The 20,192-nt window shown below is 44.3% G+C and overlaps 1 protein-coding gene across 4 annotated transcripts; it reads right to left on the bottom strand.

The window, feature by feature from the left end:
• Positions 1-767: 767 nt before the first annotated feature.
• Positions 768-11,624, bottom strand: LOC139055481 (BEN domain-containing protein 5-like). Of its 4 annotated transcripts, XM_070532997.1 has the most exons (8): positions 11,561-11,624; positions 2,851-3,057; positions 2,514-2,683; positions 1,959-2,097; positions 1,812-1,886; positions 1,059-1,179; positions 957-996; positions 774-842 (listed from the first exon to the last, which is right to left on the bottom strand). In XM_070532997.1, the coding sequence occupies exons 2-7, from the start codon at positions 2,990-2,992 to the stop codon at positions 990-992; spliced, it is 654 nt and encodes a 217-aa protein (XP_070389098.1). In that variant the 5' UTR covers positions 2,993-3,057; positions 11,561-11,624; the 3' UTR covers positions 774-842; positions 957-989. The 4 variants fall into 4 exon arrangements, 3 of the variants coding, with proteins under 3 accessions (XP_070389098.1, XP_070389096.1, XP_070389097.1); XR_011511790.1 differs by having other exon boundaries at positions 768-842; positions 957-1,179; XM_070532995.1 differs by lacking the exon at positions 957-996 and having other exon boundaries at positions 777-929.
• Positions 11,625-20,192: the final 8,568 nt, after the last annotated feature.

The following is a 20,192-nucleotide window of genomic DNA, read 5'->3' as shown; positions in this document are numbered from 1 at the left end:
TAATCAGTTATCGCAGTCTTGAATGATGATGCCTCCTCGATTCAGGCGATGGAGGAGGGAAGGCGGTTCCACTCGGCACTGGTTTTCGGCAGAAATGAATCAGAGAAAACATTTGTGCGACAGAAAGGAATGAACGCCTTAAACCGATGATCAAGACGCGACGACATGTACGAAGGCTCTGAAATTAAGTCTTGTTTAAGCGAGCTGTTTTGGTAAAAGATTTTTTGGAAAAGGCAGCTCCCAGTTGAAAAAAACAATTGGACCCAATTGGAAAATTTCCACTTGTTTCCAATTGGTCCCATTTGTGTATTAGTACCCAATTTGGCCACTTGGAACAATTGGGTCAATTGGTTGTATACCATTTGGCTCAAATGGTGCAGTTGGCATAAAACCAATTGGTTGTTGCCAATTGGGTCCCATGTTGCAGTTGGCATAGAACCAATTGGGCCAATTGGCATGGAAGCAAATGGTGCAAATGGAGCCGCTCGACGGGTCAAATGGTTTCGACTGTGCACCGCCTGCCTGCGCTGTGTGAATCTGCCAAACTAGCACAGCAATAAGGAACCATATTATTACGTGTTGCTCGGCTAGTTGGTTCATATATATTGTGATCTAATATGATGCAATACAATATGAACAGCACAGAAAGAGAATCTCTTCATTAATACTCTTCCCCATGCTTTTCTTGCTGCACATCATATTGCACAACAAGGAGCCACTACTTCCTTAAGATGATAACTACATGTGACAATGAGGCAACAAGCAAAAAGTTGGATGTAAAGCTTTATTAATAAGAAAAATGCAATGTGGGATGGCGCTTTCCGGTCTAGTCGCGCCACAACCTGCAGAAATGGATAAAAAAGAAGGACAGCATTGTGTATGGACTCCTGGAAAACCTGTTGCCCTCAAAAGCTGGCAACATTGGCAAGCTGAAATTGGATAAAAAAGCACCTCACCTTTAATATTCAGCACTCCAACCGGTTTAAGAGTCACAATCTGCGGTTTATGTCGCTAAGGTTCAAGCAGCAAATGCAAGAAAATTGTTCTAATCAGTATACCTTTTCGCTGTTCTGTCAATGTCGGCAATCTTCTCCCCCACGTAATAGTTCATACGTTTCACCAGTGTTGACACGACACTCTCGGGGAAACCTTGCTTTTCCAGACGGCGCTTGAAGCAGGCTGTCAAAACACATGCATTTAAATTATTAAAAAACATAATGCAGAAAAGATTAATTTCTAGGAATGAAAGAAAAGAATGAATAAGAGTTTGCTTTTGGTAGTTTCTGAGTAACGAAAATTTAACATTGAATTTTCAGTTGTATAAAAGTCAAATGGCTTTTTGTAGCAGAATAAACATCCTCAATCGTAGACATTTCAGCTTACTTAGCGGGGTACTTTGAATAAGTAAACGACACAAAAACATGGAACAAGCTATCGCACCCTTGAATCATTTCGCAAAGCTATCAAGACATAAATTGCATTTAAAATGAATCATAAAACGGAGTTTAATTAAACACATCTGCTACAAAGTTCAGAAATTTACCATTTATCAAAGGAATTTCACCTCGTCAACTGTATAAGTGTGACTGGTCTACTTAAATTTTTCAGGAAAAGGGCAATATGTAGAAAGGAGGGAGTGCACCTTGTAGACTGACTGAAAAGTGTGGCAACTTGGTTATTTGTTTTATTACCATACCCTAAAGGCCCATTCTGGGCATTACATAGGGTGGTTACAATTGCTGCTGTGTCTGAGCACCACACATGCAGGCACACTGAAGAAATGGCGTATATGTTAATAGATGTGTAGTCACCTTGCATGACGGACACCTTCCATGGCGTTAAGGGCTCCTTTCTTGGCCGGTCTGGGAACCGAGGGCAGTGCTTCCCTGCAGAAATTAGCATGTATTGAGGAAATTCAAACAGTACATTTAAGGCTGTGAAAAGTAAGTTATACCTACCCTGCAAAGATCGGCCTTGCAACTGAGCTGGGTCCCAGACCGCCACAAGGAGGTACTTCACGAAGAGTGAATCTTTTTCGCGAGCCTGGATTCGACGCCATGTTTCTGTAGGCACACGCAGGCCCTGTCCAATGTCAATCTGGACAAAAAAAAGCAATATTCACTTGGCAACAAATATTGAATTGGCAGGCTTATAAGCAAAACAAATTATTTTGTGAAGCTTTTCTCAAACAAATTTAATTGAAGCGCTGATGCTTGTTTAGCTTGGAAGCCTTGATGCATACTTTTCTTGAAATGCCTGTGAAAATAACCCGACCAGAAGCATTCATGGGTTGTTGATCGATCTGTGGCGTATAGGCATGGCCACACTGTTTTGCTAGCTTCACATGGCACAAATTCAGATTTAAATGGTTTTTAATGCTGGCCCAAAAAAAGGGGAATGGCAAAAATGAATGCACTTAGTGTAATATTTTTTAAAGTGCAGTTTTGCATCATCACTGCTGCGTTGCAAGCCTCAGCATGTCTTTTTCTGAAAAAAAAATTTAAACACCTCACCATGCTGGCACCCAATTCTTCAGCTCGAAGCTGCGCAGCCGACTGAACAGGTGTACAGGCATCTGGCGTGTCCACTTGCATGTTGTCTTCAGCAGGGGCAAGCAGGGCTGCTGTCACAGATATCGAGCCATGGCTAGATGGCCTACTCTTTGGCACTGTGCCATTGTCTCCTAATGTGGAGAACAGTCACCGATGCATGAGAAACTGAACAAACACCACCCAAGGTTAAAGTATAGATATTGGCACAGTATATCAATTTGTTCCACAATGACCATCTTAGGTATGCACACGCCTGCAATCACTTTATAGTATACTGCAGGAAAACTTGTATACCTACCTTCTGTGAATTTTTTCAGCAGCTCTTGCTGCAGGCCTCTATTGAGAGCTCTAAGCTCCACGAGCTCCTCCTCCTGTGCTGCTATTTTTTTCCATGTCAGCAACTTTTTTAAGCAACACGTCATGTTCTTCTTTAGGGCCATTATGCAACGGAAGGCGGCTCACAGACTTTTTCTTTCTTGCGAGTATCTTCTTACTGTTTTTGTCCCTAGGCAAGAAACAAGTAAGAAAACACTGGTCAAACATTTTCAGTTAGACTTGATCAATCACTTCCTAGAATAGATAAAATACCTCTGAAGGAACATCACATTCACTTTCCTCCTCACTTGAAGTGTCGAAGACGCGCTTAACTCTCAGTCTATGCTTCTTAAGCTGCGACTTGACATCATCTTCAGGCTCTGCAAAATAATGTATAGCAGGGCTGGTGGCCAGCTAGCAATATAAGTTGACATATGCAATTAAATTTGTCCACGATTACTAGCGGTAATCAAAATCGGCCTGAAGTGCACTGGAATGAATTGGAGTAGCTGCACCAAGTGCCAACCAAAAAAACTTCCTTGACTGCCTAGTTGGAGCTTAATTATAGTTTACTGTACAATACAAGAGAATACAGAAAACTTTACGAATGGTACATTCACACTCAGAAGAAAAGGTGCCATGAATCATGTTAGGATACAGAACGATTGATATGTAAGAATATGTTAAAGAATACAAAGTCGCAATCTCACATTCTAAATTGTTACGGTAAAAAAAACGCTCATGCAATACACTTAAATGAAACCTTTTCGTCGAAATTAGTTCAGTGCATCGTGCATATTTGCTACATTACACGAACGCGTATATATATATATATATATATATATATATATATATATATATATATATATATATATATATATATATATATATATGTATATATATATATATATATATATATATATATATATATATATATATATATATATATATATACATATATACATATATATTTGCAAAATTCTCGCACGGTAGTGGGCACACGTGCCGGCCGCGTCCGTCCATTTTACCATGTAAAAAGCCGCCGAAAAGTCGTCGTCAGGCTTGAAATTCTTAATATCTGTCACTGGGACAATTGCCAAATGTTTGTCATCTTCGTACCGCACGTACGCGTGGGTGATCATAGTGCTGTCCAAGGCGATTAGCACAGAGCGCAGAATGGAGTGCAGCACGCATGGACGACTGCTTTTGTATCTGCACGCCATGCTGCACACGCACATGTTGCTAATGTTGATGTCGATTATGCTGTGCCGTTCGGTCGCCAAGGAAAAATGACGCTGAGACAAAATATAATTCCAAGGAAGAATTATTTCATAGATATGAAATATAAAAGCTAAACAATATTGCTAAATTACAAATTGTCTTATGCCTAAAAGCTGCCCTCAAAATGCCAAATAGTGTCTTTCAATCTCACGACTCCAATCTCGAATCTCACGTCCAAATCTCAAAGGCCGTGCTTTGTCCAAACATGTCGCAACGGGTACCGAGAACTATCTGCGAACGTCGACATATAAACGAAACGCTTGTGACGCATTTTGCTCGCTTAATGACAGCAATTACGAAAATAAAATAATTTTAAAAATAATTCTGACTAATTTATTACGCTGTAAAATTGTCAACACTGGTGTCAACATGGTTGGTGTTCATACGCTGATTTGACTGCAAGCAGGCCACGTGTGTACGCTTAGTGGTCGATTGTGAATTGGCGACATGGAACCGCAGAAAAAACAAAGGAAGCGCGGAAGGTACAAAAAGTACCTAAATCCAAGCAGTGTCTCCCATGTTCCCAAAGCAACAGATTCATCAGCCCGGTTGCGGCTCGCTAAAGCTGTAAGTAAATTTTGCTTGTTCGTTCAACTGTTCGTTTTGGCAGAATATATGCGTGTTCCGCGTAACAACTGAAGCGTAATTGTTGTGCAGGAATCCTTAAAGAATGATGGTTCATACCAGCCAAGCTCAAGTGAAGATCCTGTGGAACCGCGGCCTGCTGTCGAGCACGAGTACGCGTCACTACGTAGTGCCGGAGAGGCAGAGGCCGTATCGACAGGAGAGAGCGACGATTCGACAACTCCTGACAGTGATTCTGATGGGACAAGCAGCTTCTGTTCCACAGCACTAGTACGCGGTTAAGCCTACCTGCATGTATTTCGTGCCTGTATATTATGCATCACCCGAGGAAATTTTGACTTACGAGCGACAACTGCCGCCTAGGTGCCCATATTTAGCAGGCACATTGCTGGCCGGATCAAACCATTGTCAGAATGAATTAATGATCGTTAATGGATTCATGCGCACACGCACGCACACCCTAATAAAAATTCGTGCCACATAAGTGTTTTTAAAAAATTGGGGCTTCTTTCACGCTCGAAATTCCGAGCGTGAAAGAAGCCCTAAATGCACGCAAGATTTCCGCGCGACTGGCCGCGCTCAAGGCACTTTGCGGGCTTCTTTCACGCCGGAAAAACACTTAAGTAGGAACAGAAAGCTGTATCGGAAGTTTTTCATGTCGCTCTGCAATTTTCTCATTGACACTTTTCATTGAAATATGTTTGAGAAGTTGATTTATTCAGACTAGTTCACCGGAATGAAAAAATAGATTGAGTATCATCAAGCGAATGCAAACAACATTACTTTTGTTCTATCCAGCTATGTGATATTTGGTTATTTTTAAGCTGTAAAGTATAAAGAGAAATTCTTCATTGCCATGCAAAAACGTTTCCTAAAAAATGCATTCTCATGTACTGCATTGCATACAAAATGCAATATTTGTTATGCAGACATCTCCACAGCCAGGTCCAAGTGAACGCGTCAGAAATCTCAACGAGAAAGAAGGCGGGCCACTAGGAGGTGGTTGCGATCAAGACCATGCAGCCACTGTCGAAGATGTGCATGACAACAGTCAGTCTTTCACATGCAGCGATGGTGACAAGTGCTGTTATACAACAGATCTCGACTGTAATGATGAGACAATTGGCCTTACCTCGATTGCATCGGTATGCATAAACTTAGTGAATGCATATTTAATGCATGGACCTAACAAATAAACTCTCATCTGCAGGGTACTCAACATGATGAACTTGGCAACATGGTGCAAGACTTGAGTCACAGTGAACCGGAGGACATGATTGATGACCAAAAGGAATCGCAAGCTGACCAACACCTCTTCAGCAATACCGATACAAATGGAACACAGCTTGGTGAATTGTTTCGGGAGGCACTAAATGAAAAGCTTGTTGTTTCTAAAGGAGAAATGCTCTTAATGATTCTTAAGTATGCCTTGAAGAACAATTTAACATTGACAGCATTGACTAGCCTTATAGAGGTGATCAACTTATTCTTTGAAAGACCTGTTCTGCCTCAATCTAAGTACAAACTTGGTAAGCTCTTTGCAGAGTCTGGCACCGGCTTGAGTTTTAATTACATTTGCGAGAACTGCCGTAAAGTGTCCTGTTACACTGAGTCGGTTCATCCCTTGCAGTGTACAAAATGTGGGTGCACTGTGGCTACCTCGGTAAATAGCGAATCTTTTTTTGTGCTATTAGATGTACCCTCTCAGCTGAAAAAGGTTTTAAAGAATTGCACAATTCGTGATTTAACGAGGCCTCTAAGCACAAGCAGTAGTTTTTCTGACATTTGTGATGTTGAATTGTGTCGTGGCTTCGTTTCAGCTACAGCAGACTATGGGCATAGAATTAGCCTCACATTAAATACAGATGGCACACCACTCTTCTCTTCGAGCAATACCTCAATTTGGCCCATACAATTATTGGTTAATGAGGTGCCTGTCGTGCAGAGAGCAGACAAACTTGTGTTGGCTGCCTTATGGTTCGGAAAGAAGAAACCTGATATGAACCTATTCCTTGATGCATTTGTGGAAACAATGGATGATTTGTCTGAAAATGAATTTGTGCTAGAGCATGAAGGGCAAGCAAAACTATTCAGAGCATACTGCATTTGTTGTGCAGTTGATTCAGTTGCAAGAGCCCCAATGCAAGGCGTCATGCAATTCAATGCATACTATGGCTGCAACTGGTGTCTGCAAAAAGGTGAAAGAGTTGCAGGGGCTACCAGGTATCCAGTTGAAGAGAATGAGCCACCAGAACGCACAGAAAATGAAATTTTGGAGAATGCAGAAATTGCAGTAATTCAAGGTAATTCGTAAAGAGGCATAAAAACTGTCTGTCCACTCCTTAACCTACCACTATTTCATATAGTTTGGGGTTTTGTCCCTGACTATATCCACTGTATTTTGTTGGGAGTAGCCAGACAGTTTTTAGAAATGTGGCTGGGTGACACACACTGCGATTTTTACAGTGGAAGGCAACGAGAGATGCTCGATGCAAGGCTAGAAGCACTTGCACCACCAATGGAAGTCCGGCGGTTGCCAAGGCCAACAAAAGAAAGGAAATGGTGGAAAGCGAAAGAGTTTGAAAATTGAATTCTGTTTTACAGCTTGCCAGTGTTAGATGGAATTTTAAACAAATCTTGCGTCGAGCACTGGGCTTGCCTTGTTGAGGCCTTGCACATACTGCTAATGCACAGCATAACCTCTTCAGACCTTGTGCGAGCAGAACTACTTCTAGAATTTCATATTGTTGCACAAGGTCTCTATGGCAAAAAGTGCATGACTTTTAACATGCATCAGCTGACACACATGGGAAAAAATGTGAGGCACTGGGGACCACTGTGGGCACACTCGGCCTTCCCATTTGAAGTTGGTAATGCTGCACTGAAAGCTGTTGTAAAGGCTGCTAATGGCATACCACATCAAATCTGCAGAATGCTTCAGGTTGAAGGTCTAATTGAACAACTAACGAGCATGACAACTGAAGCAAGAGTCCGCAATTACTGTATATCTCTCGACTCAACAGTCACGCAGAAAACTATGGCTATTTCAGAAAATGTGCGTCTCTTCGGAAGGGGTGTCCCATATCAAAACAGTAGTCTGTCTGCCACTGATGCTTCTACCGTTTTTGTACAGTACCCCCGCATGCTGAGAAAAGGGGTGATTTATACTAGCCGCAGCTACTCCTCGAAAAGAAAAGCAAATAGTTCAACAGTCCAACTCGTAGACCATTCATATGCCATAATAGAAGGCATTCTTTGCAAATGTAGCAATGAAGTATACATTCTAGCCCGACGCCTGCAATGCTCTGCTGTGAAATATAATTCGATAATGCAGCACCTGGTGAAAGTTCGAAAAGAAGCAGCAGCATCAACTCTGATGTCGGCCTCGGAAATTTTGAATGTTTGTGTGCTTATGAAAGTCGGATCAAATGTGTACGTTTCGCCTGTGCCTAGCTCATTCACTATGTAAATTTTAGTATCTTCTGCACATTACATTGCTCTATATGACATGTATAACAAACTTAGCCGAAAAGTTTCACTGTTCTAGAAGTCTCCACACTGCCTTTAAATTTTACTCACCTAGTGTACGTTCAACTGCAATGTTGACAAAAAGTGCCTCTCAGGTGGCACGTTAAGCAGCTGAATGGGGGAATGAATTGTGCATTGTCCCAAAGTGCCTGTTGTTTCTTGGAACTTTTAGTAACATAAGGTTGTTTTTATAATGGCCTAATCTTGTACAACGCACAAATGTTTTCTTTGTTTTAAAATTTTGGTTGAAGTCTCCTAGAGCTGATGATTCATTGTGGCTAGCAGGCACGCTGCTGTCTGCAGACATTGAGGGTCTCATTGCTACCCACCTTTTATTGAGGCAGGAAGAGTGACTGCTGAACCTCTTCAATTTCTGTATTTCTTAATGCAGTCGGAGAGCAACTATTGTGCTTGTATAAATTGAAGTGCAGTTACTGTTGCTCAATGTGTTCATAATGTTTGCTTAGTTGTGTATACATTGCTTTATTTGAATGTGTGAAGTATGCAACTTGTTCTTATATTTAGGTTATCTTATTGTGATTACTATATTTTGCTTCTTCATCAACTTGTTACTTGTTTTCTGATTGCATTAATATATTGCTTGCTATTTCCCACTTTGTGCAAATAGGATTGGGTTGCATTGCAGCTACATTAAGGCTACTCTGTCCCACAAGCCAAGTTGAAGATAATTCTCTTTTTACAGTTCCACTTGGCTAGTGGTGCCTTGCGAATGAAGGCACATGTAATTTAGACAGCTGCGGCTCATCTGCAGTGCCTTTAATTTCCAGCATAGCTTGAGCTGAATCGTCTTACTCTCATTACGACTGAGAAGATTTTGAGTGCCTACATAGCGATGACAAAGCTGACAAAATATAAAATTCATCTCTGCCAAACATTTTCTGTGCAAGACTATAAGTGATGTCATAAAGAACACGTTTTCTTTTTCATCATACTGCAAGTGGGGGAAATGAGTGCACACTCTTTGTTGTCATGCTGTACTAATAAACGCATATGCCTCCCAGAATCTGTGCTTTTGTAATACATATGCCATGAAGTTTCCCGGCAATGCTATACTCTGGCCTCTTTTTAGATTAGTTTGGCATTATATGCCACCAACTCCAACTCTTTCCTGCAGAGATTTGGATTAATGTGACTAACTGGTACTTCTATCTGGGAAAATTACTTGCCGTGGTGGCGTAGAGGCTTTGGCATTATGTCGCTAAGCCTGAATATGCGCTATCAAATCCCAGCCACAGTGGCCGCGTTTTCATGGCAGCAAAATGCAAAAATACCTGTGTGCCACGCATTGGGTGCACGCACTATATATAAAGAACCTTCCCTGATGGTCAAAATTAATCCGGAGTCCTAGTACTATGGTGCACCTAAGAATGGTATCATGGTTTTGGCATATAAAAACCCAGAAAGAGAAATCTGTCATTTTTGTACACAAAGGACCTCAACATTTTCTCACGCAAATTTCGTCCAGATGGTTTTGATAACTCCATTTGGGCCATGTGGCAATTGAGATTTACCCAAATGGTCCCGCTGGAGACTCCATCTGGCCCAATTAGAAGTAAGGGTTTCCATATGAACCAATTGGCCATTCTAACTGGTCCAAATGGTCCTGTTGGTGATAACACTTGGCCCAATTGGAAATTGCCTTTTCCAGTTGGACCCATTGATATTTCCAAATGGTCTCAATTGTTTTTTTTTTACTGGGAGAGACGGTAAATTTTTCTTCGAATGTGCAATAAGGTCATGGTTGACTTCATTAAAGAAACGCTAGATGTGCGGGAATAATTAGAAAAGATGAAACGTGCTGACCTATTCTGAACTGACTCAATGGTATCTGCTAGCGTTTTTTGACCAGGGTCCCAGACAGATGACGCGTACTCTAGCTTCGGTCTAATTAGTGTTTTGTAGAGCAGTAACTTCAAATGGGGTGGGGCTTTTGAGAAATTCCTGCGAATGTAGCCAAGAGATCTGTGTGCATTGTTCGTGATATATTCGATGTGCCCATACCACGAAAGATTACTGTTTAACTGGATTCCAGGATATTTATAGGAAGTCACGTGCTCAAGGTTGGTTTCATTGATAATATAGCTGAAAGGAGTTGGTGAGTTCGAGCGACGTGAGACAGACGTATTTTGCATTTAGTTGGATTTAAGAACATTAGCCATTGTGAGCACCACCTTGAAATGTTATCTAGATCTTTCTGAAGCATAAAGTCTTGTCGTAGTGATTGTTTCATCAGATACGTTCGTGTTCCCGGATTTCTTTATTTCTTTTTTATTATGTACAAACTTTTTAGTTAACCTATCATCCAGTTGTTAAATCTACTACATTAATGCAAATCGCGCTCTCGGTTATTTCCGACGCCATCTTTTCCAAGCTCCACAGCGCCTAAAATTAATGCTTTATCAAACTTTCGTTCGTCCGAAACTCGAATACGCGCGTGCAGTTTGGGATCCGGCACACCGCACTCTCATTCAATCCATAGAATCCCTTCAAAATCGATCAGCTCGTTTTATTATGTCGAACTATTCACGTACCGCTAGTGTCTCGCAGATGAAATCGACACTTACCCTTCCTGAGCTTAAAACTCGGCGCAACATCTCGCGCCTTTGCTTATTCCACAAAGTGTTCCATCACCATTCATTGAATCAGCAACTCATTTCGCAGCCAGTGTACTTATCCTCCCGTATCGACCACAGCAACAAGGTAGCCGTTCCTCTTTGTCGCACTGACATGTTACTGCATTCTTTTATGCCGAAAACCTGTTCTGAGTGGAACCGCCTTAGCCGATGCTGTTCTGAGTGAAACCACTTTAGCCGATGCGTCATCATTCAAGACCGCTGTGACAGATCATCTTTTAAAATGACTGGAATTTTGCTGTTTTTTTTTCTTTTATTTTGCTGCTCTTACTGTCTGTTTATCTTGTCCTTGTCTTATACGCTTGAATGCTTTTTGTTTGTAAACCATGTACCCACCCCCTCTGTAATGCCCATTGGGCCCTGAGGGTATAATAAATAAATAAATAAATAAATAAATAACGTAAACCACTTTTTCTTTCTTTCAAATTCCACTTTAGGCAACCTTCATATTTTTCATATTTCCGTTTGTTTAGAAAGTCAGAATATTCGGTATTTGATTCAGTGTTCGATATTTACTCTCCTCGAATATTCTCATTCGATTCAAAAACACCGCTATCCTAACAAATGTCGTGAACAGCCTTCTGCTTCTCTCACCCTGGAGTCGCTGTATATGCTACCAAGTTGTTAGCATATACAGTAACTCACCCATTCCCGTCGCGTTCCCTCGCCCTCGGTCTCTGGGCACCGCGCCGGCTGGTGCTGCCGCCGCCGCCGCCGCCGCCGCCAACTGCGCGTGCCGTGACGCAAGCATCCGACTCATTGCTGCGGGAAGGAGGGAAGACCCGAGGAACGACGGAGGGAGAAGGGAGAGCACGCGGTCCTGACTCGACGGATCGCTCGCTCGCCTCGCATTGTGTGTAGTATCTCTCATCGCGGCTGGCGCCTTGAGACGAACAAGTGGCCTCTTTGTAAACAAAAGCCACGCGCTGCGACGCATTAGTGGCAGACGTACAGCGAGGCACGTAGTTTGCGTGAAGCAAGTAAGAGTACAGAACTGAAAATCGGGCTAGTTTGTGTTGACTCAATATCATCTGCACGAGTACAAAGAACAAGAGAGGGGGACGAGAAGACTTGCAGGAATGTTTGCATGACGTCTGTGTCATGTGCCCAAGGGCGCTTTTCTTTGAAGATGCAAGTCTGCGCACGCCTACTATTATGTCCCTTTTTGTTCATTCACATAAGTTGCACTTGGGAATTGCAGCGTTGCGTTTGTTCGTTTTGTTTATATCGGTCGTTTTCTTTTCTGTCGCGCGGCGGTTAATAGAAAGAGGACAAATGCGCGCACACTGTCAGGCGCTATCTGCTGCTTCCTGCCACGTTCACTGCGAAAAAACAAAAAAGCATTAACAAAAAGTGGCCCAGTGCTGTTAAGGAGACAGTAAAGTGTAATAGTAAATTAAGCTGTATATGCAACTGACACTTCTATGATGCCGAAATAACTCCTTTTGCTATACGTGCCGACCACTGATTGAACCAAGGATGAGGGAGAGGGAGCATTGTGCTCCTAAAGCTCCCTACAATCATAGAACGACTGGCGTTTTGCTGTCCCAGAGCAGCACCTGCGCTGGTAGTTGAAACTGAGAATCGAGTTCGACTAGCTTCTTCGTTCAACTTACAGTGAAATCTAAGCATCGAAATGCGAAAACACCCGTGTACTTAGATTTATGTGCACGAAAAAGAACTCAAGGTGGTCGAAATTTCCGGAGCCCTCCACTACAACACCCCTCATAATCAGAAATTGCTTTTTGCACGTACAACCCCATAATTTAATTTTTTAAGTCTAAGCACACGAGCGAACACCTGCATAACTGCGACGTGTATTGCGGGACAATGAAAAGAAATTGCTCTTTTCTTCGTCTCTCTCTCTCTTTCTTTCTGCGGGTTTGCGTGTTCGGATTGTTGTTTTCCAAAAACACCTGCTTACAACGGGGGAAGGGAAACGGAGAAGGAGGGGGAGATTTCTGCGCAGCTGCTTCCTCTAGGTTACCTCAGCGTTCAATATGAAGTGCAACACGCTGTCCGTGGTCGAAAGCGCTCCGAGACCGCACGACGGCGCCGGCGTACACATTGCAGCTCATATTGAACGCGACTGCGCATCTAGAGCGCGCAGCGCTGACTTCACTGCCTGTAAGCTAGATGTGGCTGTTTACTTACGTACGTGGTTTTCATACGCGTTTGATGCGCATGACAAAGAGAAGACTGCATTTGTGACACCAGACAGTTGGTTCGAATTTAGCGTTGTGCCGTTCGGGTATTGTAAAGCGCCCGACACCTTTGAGAGATTCACGAACGCAGTCCTACGCGGACTAAAGTGAAAGATGTGTCTGTGTTGCCTGGATAATTTTGTCATTTTCTGCCGTGCGTATGAAGAGCATAACACTCTGCTTGGCCTGGTTTTGGATCGCATGGAGAAAGCTGGCTTGATTCTATCGGAAATGCCGATTTGATGAGCAGCAAACATGGGTTCTCGGTCACCTCGCGAGCAAGGATGTAGTGCCACCTGACCCACGGAAAATTGAGGCAGTCAGCGCCTTCAAGCCACCACCGTCCGCACGAGTGCGCCTCAGTTTTCTTGGATTATGCTCGTATTTCTGCCATTTTGTTGCGAGATTCACCGTCATTGTGCATCCAGTGCGGACACGTCTATTACAAAAATATGTACCCTTCGATTAGACCCCAGTATGTCAGTCGTCCTGCCAACTCAAGTTCTTACTTACGCCGGACCTTATCCTGTGTCGCTTCGGCCCTTCTACGCCCTCCGAAATGCATGCTGACCTCAGTGGGACATGCACCGGAGCAGTGCTTATACAGCAACACAATGCCGTAGAACACGTTGTTGCTTATTCCAGTCGTTGTCTAAGTAATTCTGAGCGAATTTCACTGTCACAGAGCGAGAATGCGTTGCAGCTGCTCTTGCGGATCAAACATTTCGCAGTTTACGGTCGCCCGTTCAAGATCATCACGACCACCACTCTTTAGGTTGACTTGTAACTTTTTGAGATCCGCCTTTCCGCCTGCTCATCTGGCAAGATTGGCTTTAGGACATCAAGAATATGACTTTGTTGTAAATTACACGAGTGGCCGCAGTCATGCTGACGCCGAATGTCTTTCTCGCCTGCTATCGGCAACGACACACTACGATAAATACTGCTTCAATGCCTCTAGCTGCTATTGCTCCTGAATTCCCCCGCCTTACTTCTTTCAAGCCGTAACGGCATGACATCAGCTTGGCACCTCTTTTTGTCGTGGTTCGCTTTCCCAAGGCCAGTGGTCAGTTTTGTGTCTTTGACGGCTGGCGTATAAAACCAACTGCTCAGTGAGTGGAGGCCGCTTCCTCCTCGTTGTGCTGAAAAGTCTCCGCAGTGACGTGCTACGTGCCATGCATGATGACGCAACATCCGATCACTTGGGATTCGCTCGCACGCTGCAGCATGTCCATGTTCGTTTTTACTGGTTACAGATGCATCACACGACGATGCAATTCGTGTTCATCTTCGATCAATGCCAACGTCACAAGCGACCTTCAACAGCTCCATCAGGTCTTCTCCGCCGCTGATTCCTCCGTATACACGCTCTGAACAAGTTGGTATCAACCGCCCGGGTCCGCTTTCACTGTCATCGAACAACGAACGACCCATGGGTCGTTGTTCGATGACGCAAGATCAAGAGCAAGATAGTCTATGTTGACTGTCTTGCTCGGTCTGCAAAAACTGCAGCAATTCCCGCATACAGCCCTGCTTGCGCAGCAGTTTTCTTATCTCATTTCTTTATTCGACGCCATAGGCCTCCTCGAGTAATTATTTATTTATTTATTTATTTAAAATACTTTCAGGGCCCAAAGGCACTACAGAAAGGAGTGGGAAAGAAATGGCAAGACGTGCAGCAAACAAAAAAACAGAAGTATTACAAGGCGTCTTGTAAAGCGATCTTGAACTGGTGGTCATCAGCAATGCTGGCGATTGTGGAGGGAAGGTGGTTCCATGCGACACTTGTTCTAGGAACAAAAGAGTCATTACACAATTTTGTGCGACAAGAAGGTAGCCCCACCTTGAAGCGATGATCGGTCCTTGAAGAAATGTAATGAGGTGGATGAAACAAAACGTCCTTCATCTCGTTGTTATAATAATATATTTTATGAAAAAGGCTGAGGCGAGATGACTTTCGACGCAACGAAAGGTCAGGCAAGTTTAGGGTTTTCTTCATGGATGTGACACTGGAATGACGTGAATAATTCGACAAGATAAAACGTGCGCCGCGATTCTGAATGGCTTCAAGAGTTTGAATGAGTGTAGTTTGAGTAGGATCCCATATGGCGCATGCGTACTCTAATTTAGAACGTACCAAGGTTTTGTAAAGTGTTAACTTCAGGGATGATGGGGCATCAAAAAAGTTTCGACGCAGATAACCAAGCATGCGATTGGCGTTGTTAGTTACATATTCTACATGCGTATTCCACGATAGATTAGAAGAAATGTGAACACCAAGGTATTTATAGCTGTCAACAGATGGTAATAACATATTATTGAGGTGGTAAGTACGCGGACAATGATTAGTGCTGTGGCGAGAAACCTGCATACTTTTGCAAACCTGCATACTTTAATTATAAGTGACTGCGGTCGGCAATTTGTTGCCGACGCTGTAGATGAGCTCCTTCGTCTGTGCGCTGCACAATTCCGATACCCAACGTCGCATTGTGCACGCACCAAAGGTCTCGTTGAACGGACGAACCAAACGCTGAGTAACATGCTGGCCATGTAGGCTTCTACTGGCCACAAGAACGGGGTTGACGTCTTATCCTTCATCACTTGTGCGTATAACACCGCGACGCTATAAACAACTCACTACATCCCTTTCTACCTTCTTTGTGTCGATCGTCGTAGACGGTCCTTGAATCCATCCTACCGTTTCCACTATATATCGAAGGTTCAGTTGACAAGACACTTTGGCTTGTCGAGGAAGCCCGCCGGATAGTACGTACTCGCACGGTGGCGTCGTAAAACTGATCGAAGCAGTGGTTCAACAGCACTCATCAAGCACTTTATTTTGTAAAAGGCGACTTAGTGTGGCTTCGGGCCCCACACACTATGTCTTCCTATGTCGGCCATTTCTCTTAATCATATCCGTAGCACCGAATGTACCCACGCTAGAAAAGTGACCTTCTGCCATTTGTAGATAAATATCGTCGCAAACACTTCAGATACCAAATATCACGAAGCCAGATCTTGCTGGGGCTGATATCATTTTTTACTCCTTTGGAAGCTGCTGTGAATGAAGGCAAATCATTTTCCTTTAGTACATCAAGCTCACCGGACAAACGAGAAAACACCCAATAGTTGGCGTTTGTCAAATAATATATGTTCGCCCTAACCACTCAAACATCGTTAAGGCCATAGGCTAATGTTTAAGGTGCAGGAATAGAGTGATTCAACACTGCGCCACCCACAACCTGGCCTATGATCCAGGTTGGCTCGCTTATAAATTGTGGGCCCACACGAGGTCCCGAGTGCAACAGCCGCAGGAGGACGACTTTTTTTCGAAAACTACCTAAGCTTTTTGGTGAAAGAGCGTGAAACAAATGCGACTTTGCGTACGCGTGTCGGTGATTAGCGTCACCGCGGACTCCGAGCTAATGTGCGTTTCCAATGGTGTTCTCCAAACAAGCACGCCGCAGGAACACGATGGACAAAAATGTCTCTGGTGTCGGTGAGTGGCGACACCGCGCGTTCCGAGCCAGATATGCGCGTGTCAGGCCCGGGTTGAAGACGACCGGCCCACAGGATCAGCAGGGCGGGCCCCTGGCTGCCGGTGACTAGCGCCACCGTGGGTACCGAGCTAAAGCATGGCCGCTTCCAAAGAAACGGTTACTCGCAGGAGCGGCAGAGCCTGGCTGTCGGTGATTAGCGCCACCGCGGACTCCATGCCAATTCTCGCTTGTCTTCACTCCAGGCCCTACGCAGCGCAGACCACAGGAGCACCTTAGGCGAGAGCTTCAAGGGTGTAGGTGATTGGCGCCACCGTGGTAACTCTTCAGCCAGACCAAGTGCGTTTCGAGGCCCGTTGGAAATGGCGCTCCGCAGGAGCACTCCGGTTAACCGCCGTTGGGTGTCGGTGATCTTTGGCGCCACCGCGGACTCCAAGCCATTCGAGGAGCCGTTTTTTTTATTGCGATCTTAGGATTGATGTATGTTTTAAAGGGTATCTTGAATCTACCTATCCGACTCCCCCAAAATCCACCCATTGGCCATACTTCCCTACATTCCTACATTCCCTAATTCTATTAATTTATAATTTCTTTGTTTTCAATTAGCAAGTACAAGTAATTCCCCCTGTGTTGTCCTCAGTGTCTTTGTTTGTTGGCTTCTTATGATATGATTTATAAAATTTCGGGCCCCTAGGTTAACCCTCTTTTTTCTCGTTCAGGACGTATACATGGAAAACAAAGTGGAAAGAATCGCCCGTCCTGAAGAATGGCCTGAGCTACCAAGGGCACAATGTGCTAATGAGTTACCTCAAAATACACCAACCTCGACGGCTGCGGAAACTGTTGAAACGACGTTGGCCAATGGTCACCAGGTCATCAACGTTCTGCGGTATCTTATGAATGCCATTCGCGTTATATATATACTGAACAACATTAAAACTTCGTCTTCACAAAGTGCACTAGAGGTGCTGGAAACTCTGAGTCCAGTGCTTGGAGCCCTTGGTTGAAATTATGGCTCGCCAGAAGCAGTCTTTTCGTGACGAGGTCTGGAACGCGTGGATATTTCAGTGGACGCCAGAGGGCTTAAGTCACGCATGCCGTACTTTCTACAGTTTGTTTTCATGAATCAGTTCGCCATTATCATCATCTGCGAACCCCTATCATTTGACATTGGACTGTTCGGTTAGAAGCGCTGCATGTCCGCCACACATGGAGAATGCAGCAAAAATATCGTTTTCATACGACGTGATCTTACGTATGTTCATCATCCAGTGCCACCTGACCATGAAAACCAGCACGTGTGTCTAGCAGTGAAGAAAGGCAAGCTCACCTTCACAGTAGTTGGAGCCTACATGTCGCCCTCAAGTCGGCTGGACTACGAGAGGTTACGGCGAATCACGACATTGACTCCGCATACTTTGGTGATATCTGAAGACTTTAATGCCCACCACTATCTCTGGGGGAGCTCCAAGATAAACTCGGGGGGCAGAATATTAGTTTCATTTGCCTCCGAACAAGAGCTGTGTTTGTTAAATGATGGAAGCCCAACCTTTCTGCATGGAACTGTCTACAGTAGCTGCCTGGACCTCACATTTGTTTCACGCTCTTTCACCAAAAAGCTTAGGTAGTTTTCGAATATTGAAACGCGGGGAAGTGACCTACTCCCCAATTAGGATTGAAGGGCTGACGGACTCCAAGTTACCCGGGGTCACCCAATGTGTCGAGTGGCCAATGTTCAAATCAATTGTGGAAGACAGCTGTCGTGAGGGCTTATCCTCTAGCCTAGAGCATACTATAAAGGGTGTCATAGAGGCTGCCGCGCATTCGCTTTCGACAACACCTGCACGCGCCGAATAAATTAGAGAAGCTTCGTGCAATACATCGCCGTGCAGAGCGAGGATACAGGCGCATGAAGTCAGTAGATGACTTGAGCTTGGCCAGGCGAACTCAAAGAAAATTCAGCGTCGCCTGGACAAACTCGCATCGCAAAGATGGCTGTCGTTCTGTGAGTCTTTGGATCCAAGAAAACTTTTGTCTCACACATGAAGAACTGTCCGTGGTCTCCGTAGAACCCTTCAGCAACGCCAACCTTTCAAGTATTTGGCCCTTTACCAACAATGCAGAGATATTGACATCGCTGACGATTTCTGCAGGAGGATTGCTGGCGAAACTAGTACCGCTGGAACATCGACGCTCGGTCACTCACTGATTTCATGGACCCCCGCATGAACAGTCCTTTTACTATAGACAAACTTGAAGCTGCATTTGCCTTGTGCAAGCGTTCATCAGCACCAGGACCCGATAGTATAAACTGTCGTGCTCTACGTAATCATGGCGAAGAGGCTCGGAAAGTGCTTCTTCACTTGTTCAACGGCTCCTGGCGGACAGGCACGGTTCCACAAGAAAGGAAGACCGGTCGCCTAATTCCACTGCTCAAGCCTGGCAAGTCGCCTGTAGACATGGCATCATGCTGACAGATTGCGCTTGCCAGCTGCATCGGAAAACTAATGGAGAGAATGGTTCTAGCACGATTAGACTGGCACCTCGAATATTACGAGGTATATCCAGATGCAGTGGCAGGTTTCAGACGTGGCCGTTCTTCCATAGATAACGTTATCGACTTGGTGACGTACGTCGAGAACCAGAAATTTTCGAACGATTATTTGCCGCCTGTTTCTGCATGTTAAGAGAGCGTATAATAACGTAACGTATGAAGCGATTTTCAGCACGTTAGAGGCAGTAGCACTTGGCGGCAAGATCTACGTCTGGATTGGTAGCTACCTACAAAGGAGATCATTTTTCTGTCCAGCATTACAATAACCTGCCAGCATTAGAATAACCGTGGGATCCCTCACGGTGCAGTACTGAGCCCAACACTCTTCAATTTAACATTCATCAGACTCGCCGACATCCTTCCATTAACTGTGCGGCTCTCCATATATGCCGACGACATTTGTATTTGCACGTCGTGTGCGACACGACTTCAGCTTCGCGTGCCGCTTCAGAAGGGAGGCACTTTTAACATTTTCGTACCTTCCGGAACAAGGGCTTCAAATGTCATGTGAAAAGTATGCAGTGGTGGCATTTACCGAGAAACCAATGTCCCGTACCAATGTCTCCGTACGTGATATCAGTCGACGGACAGCTGATCAGGTGCAGCACAAGTCACAGATTTTTTGGGGTGGTTACTGAGAGAAATATCTCCTGGATCCCCCATGGGAATTATGTGAAAAAATGAGTGACGGTAATGTGTCATATGTTTCGGTTTCTAGCAGGAGAGACCTGTGGAGTATCAATACAATCTATGCTACAATTGTACAGGGTCCTCTATTTTATTCCTGCGGTATAGCCTACCGGTCATCTCCAACACCTGTAGAACTAACCTAAATACAATCCAAGGTATCCAAGCTCAAGTCCTCAGAATATGCCGCGGAGCGCGCCAATGGCAGAAGTTATTGCAATCGCTCAAGATTACACTATCAGAATGCACATTACCATTAAAACAATGCGCGTACACACAAGACACTTCGCCCGGACCCCCACCCACCACCTCGCAAGTCTCCCTGCAGAAGGGCC

Source organism: Dermacentor albipictus, chromosome 2 (genome assembly GCF_038994185.2).
Source record: "Dermacentor albipictus isolate Rhodes 1998 colony chromosome 2, USDA_Dalb.pri_finalv2, whole genome shotgun sequence".
NCBI classification, from domain to species: Eukaryota; Metazoa; Arthropoda; class Arachnida; order Ixodida; family Ixodidae; genus Dermacentor; species Dermacentor albipictus.
This window is presented reverse-complemented; position numbering and strand designations above follow the sequence as displayed.

Bases quoted from the DNA above. Each gene is read 5' to 3' on its own strand.
- LOC139055481 (XM_070532995.1), bottom strand. From the start codon at position 2,992: ATGGCCCTAAAGAAGAACATGACGTGTTGCTTAAAAAAGTTGCTGACA. The intron at 2,684-2,850 runs GTAGGTATACAA...TCTCCACATTAG, and splicing joins GCTGAAAAAATTCACAGAAG to GAGACAATGGCACAGTGCCA. The intron at 2,098-2,513 runs GTGAGGTGTTTA...TTTTTTGTCCAG, and splicing joins AAGAATTGGGTGCCAGCATG to ATTGACATTGGACAGGGCCT.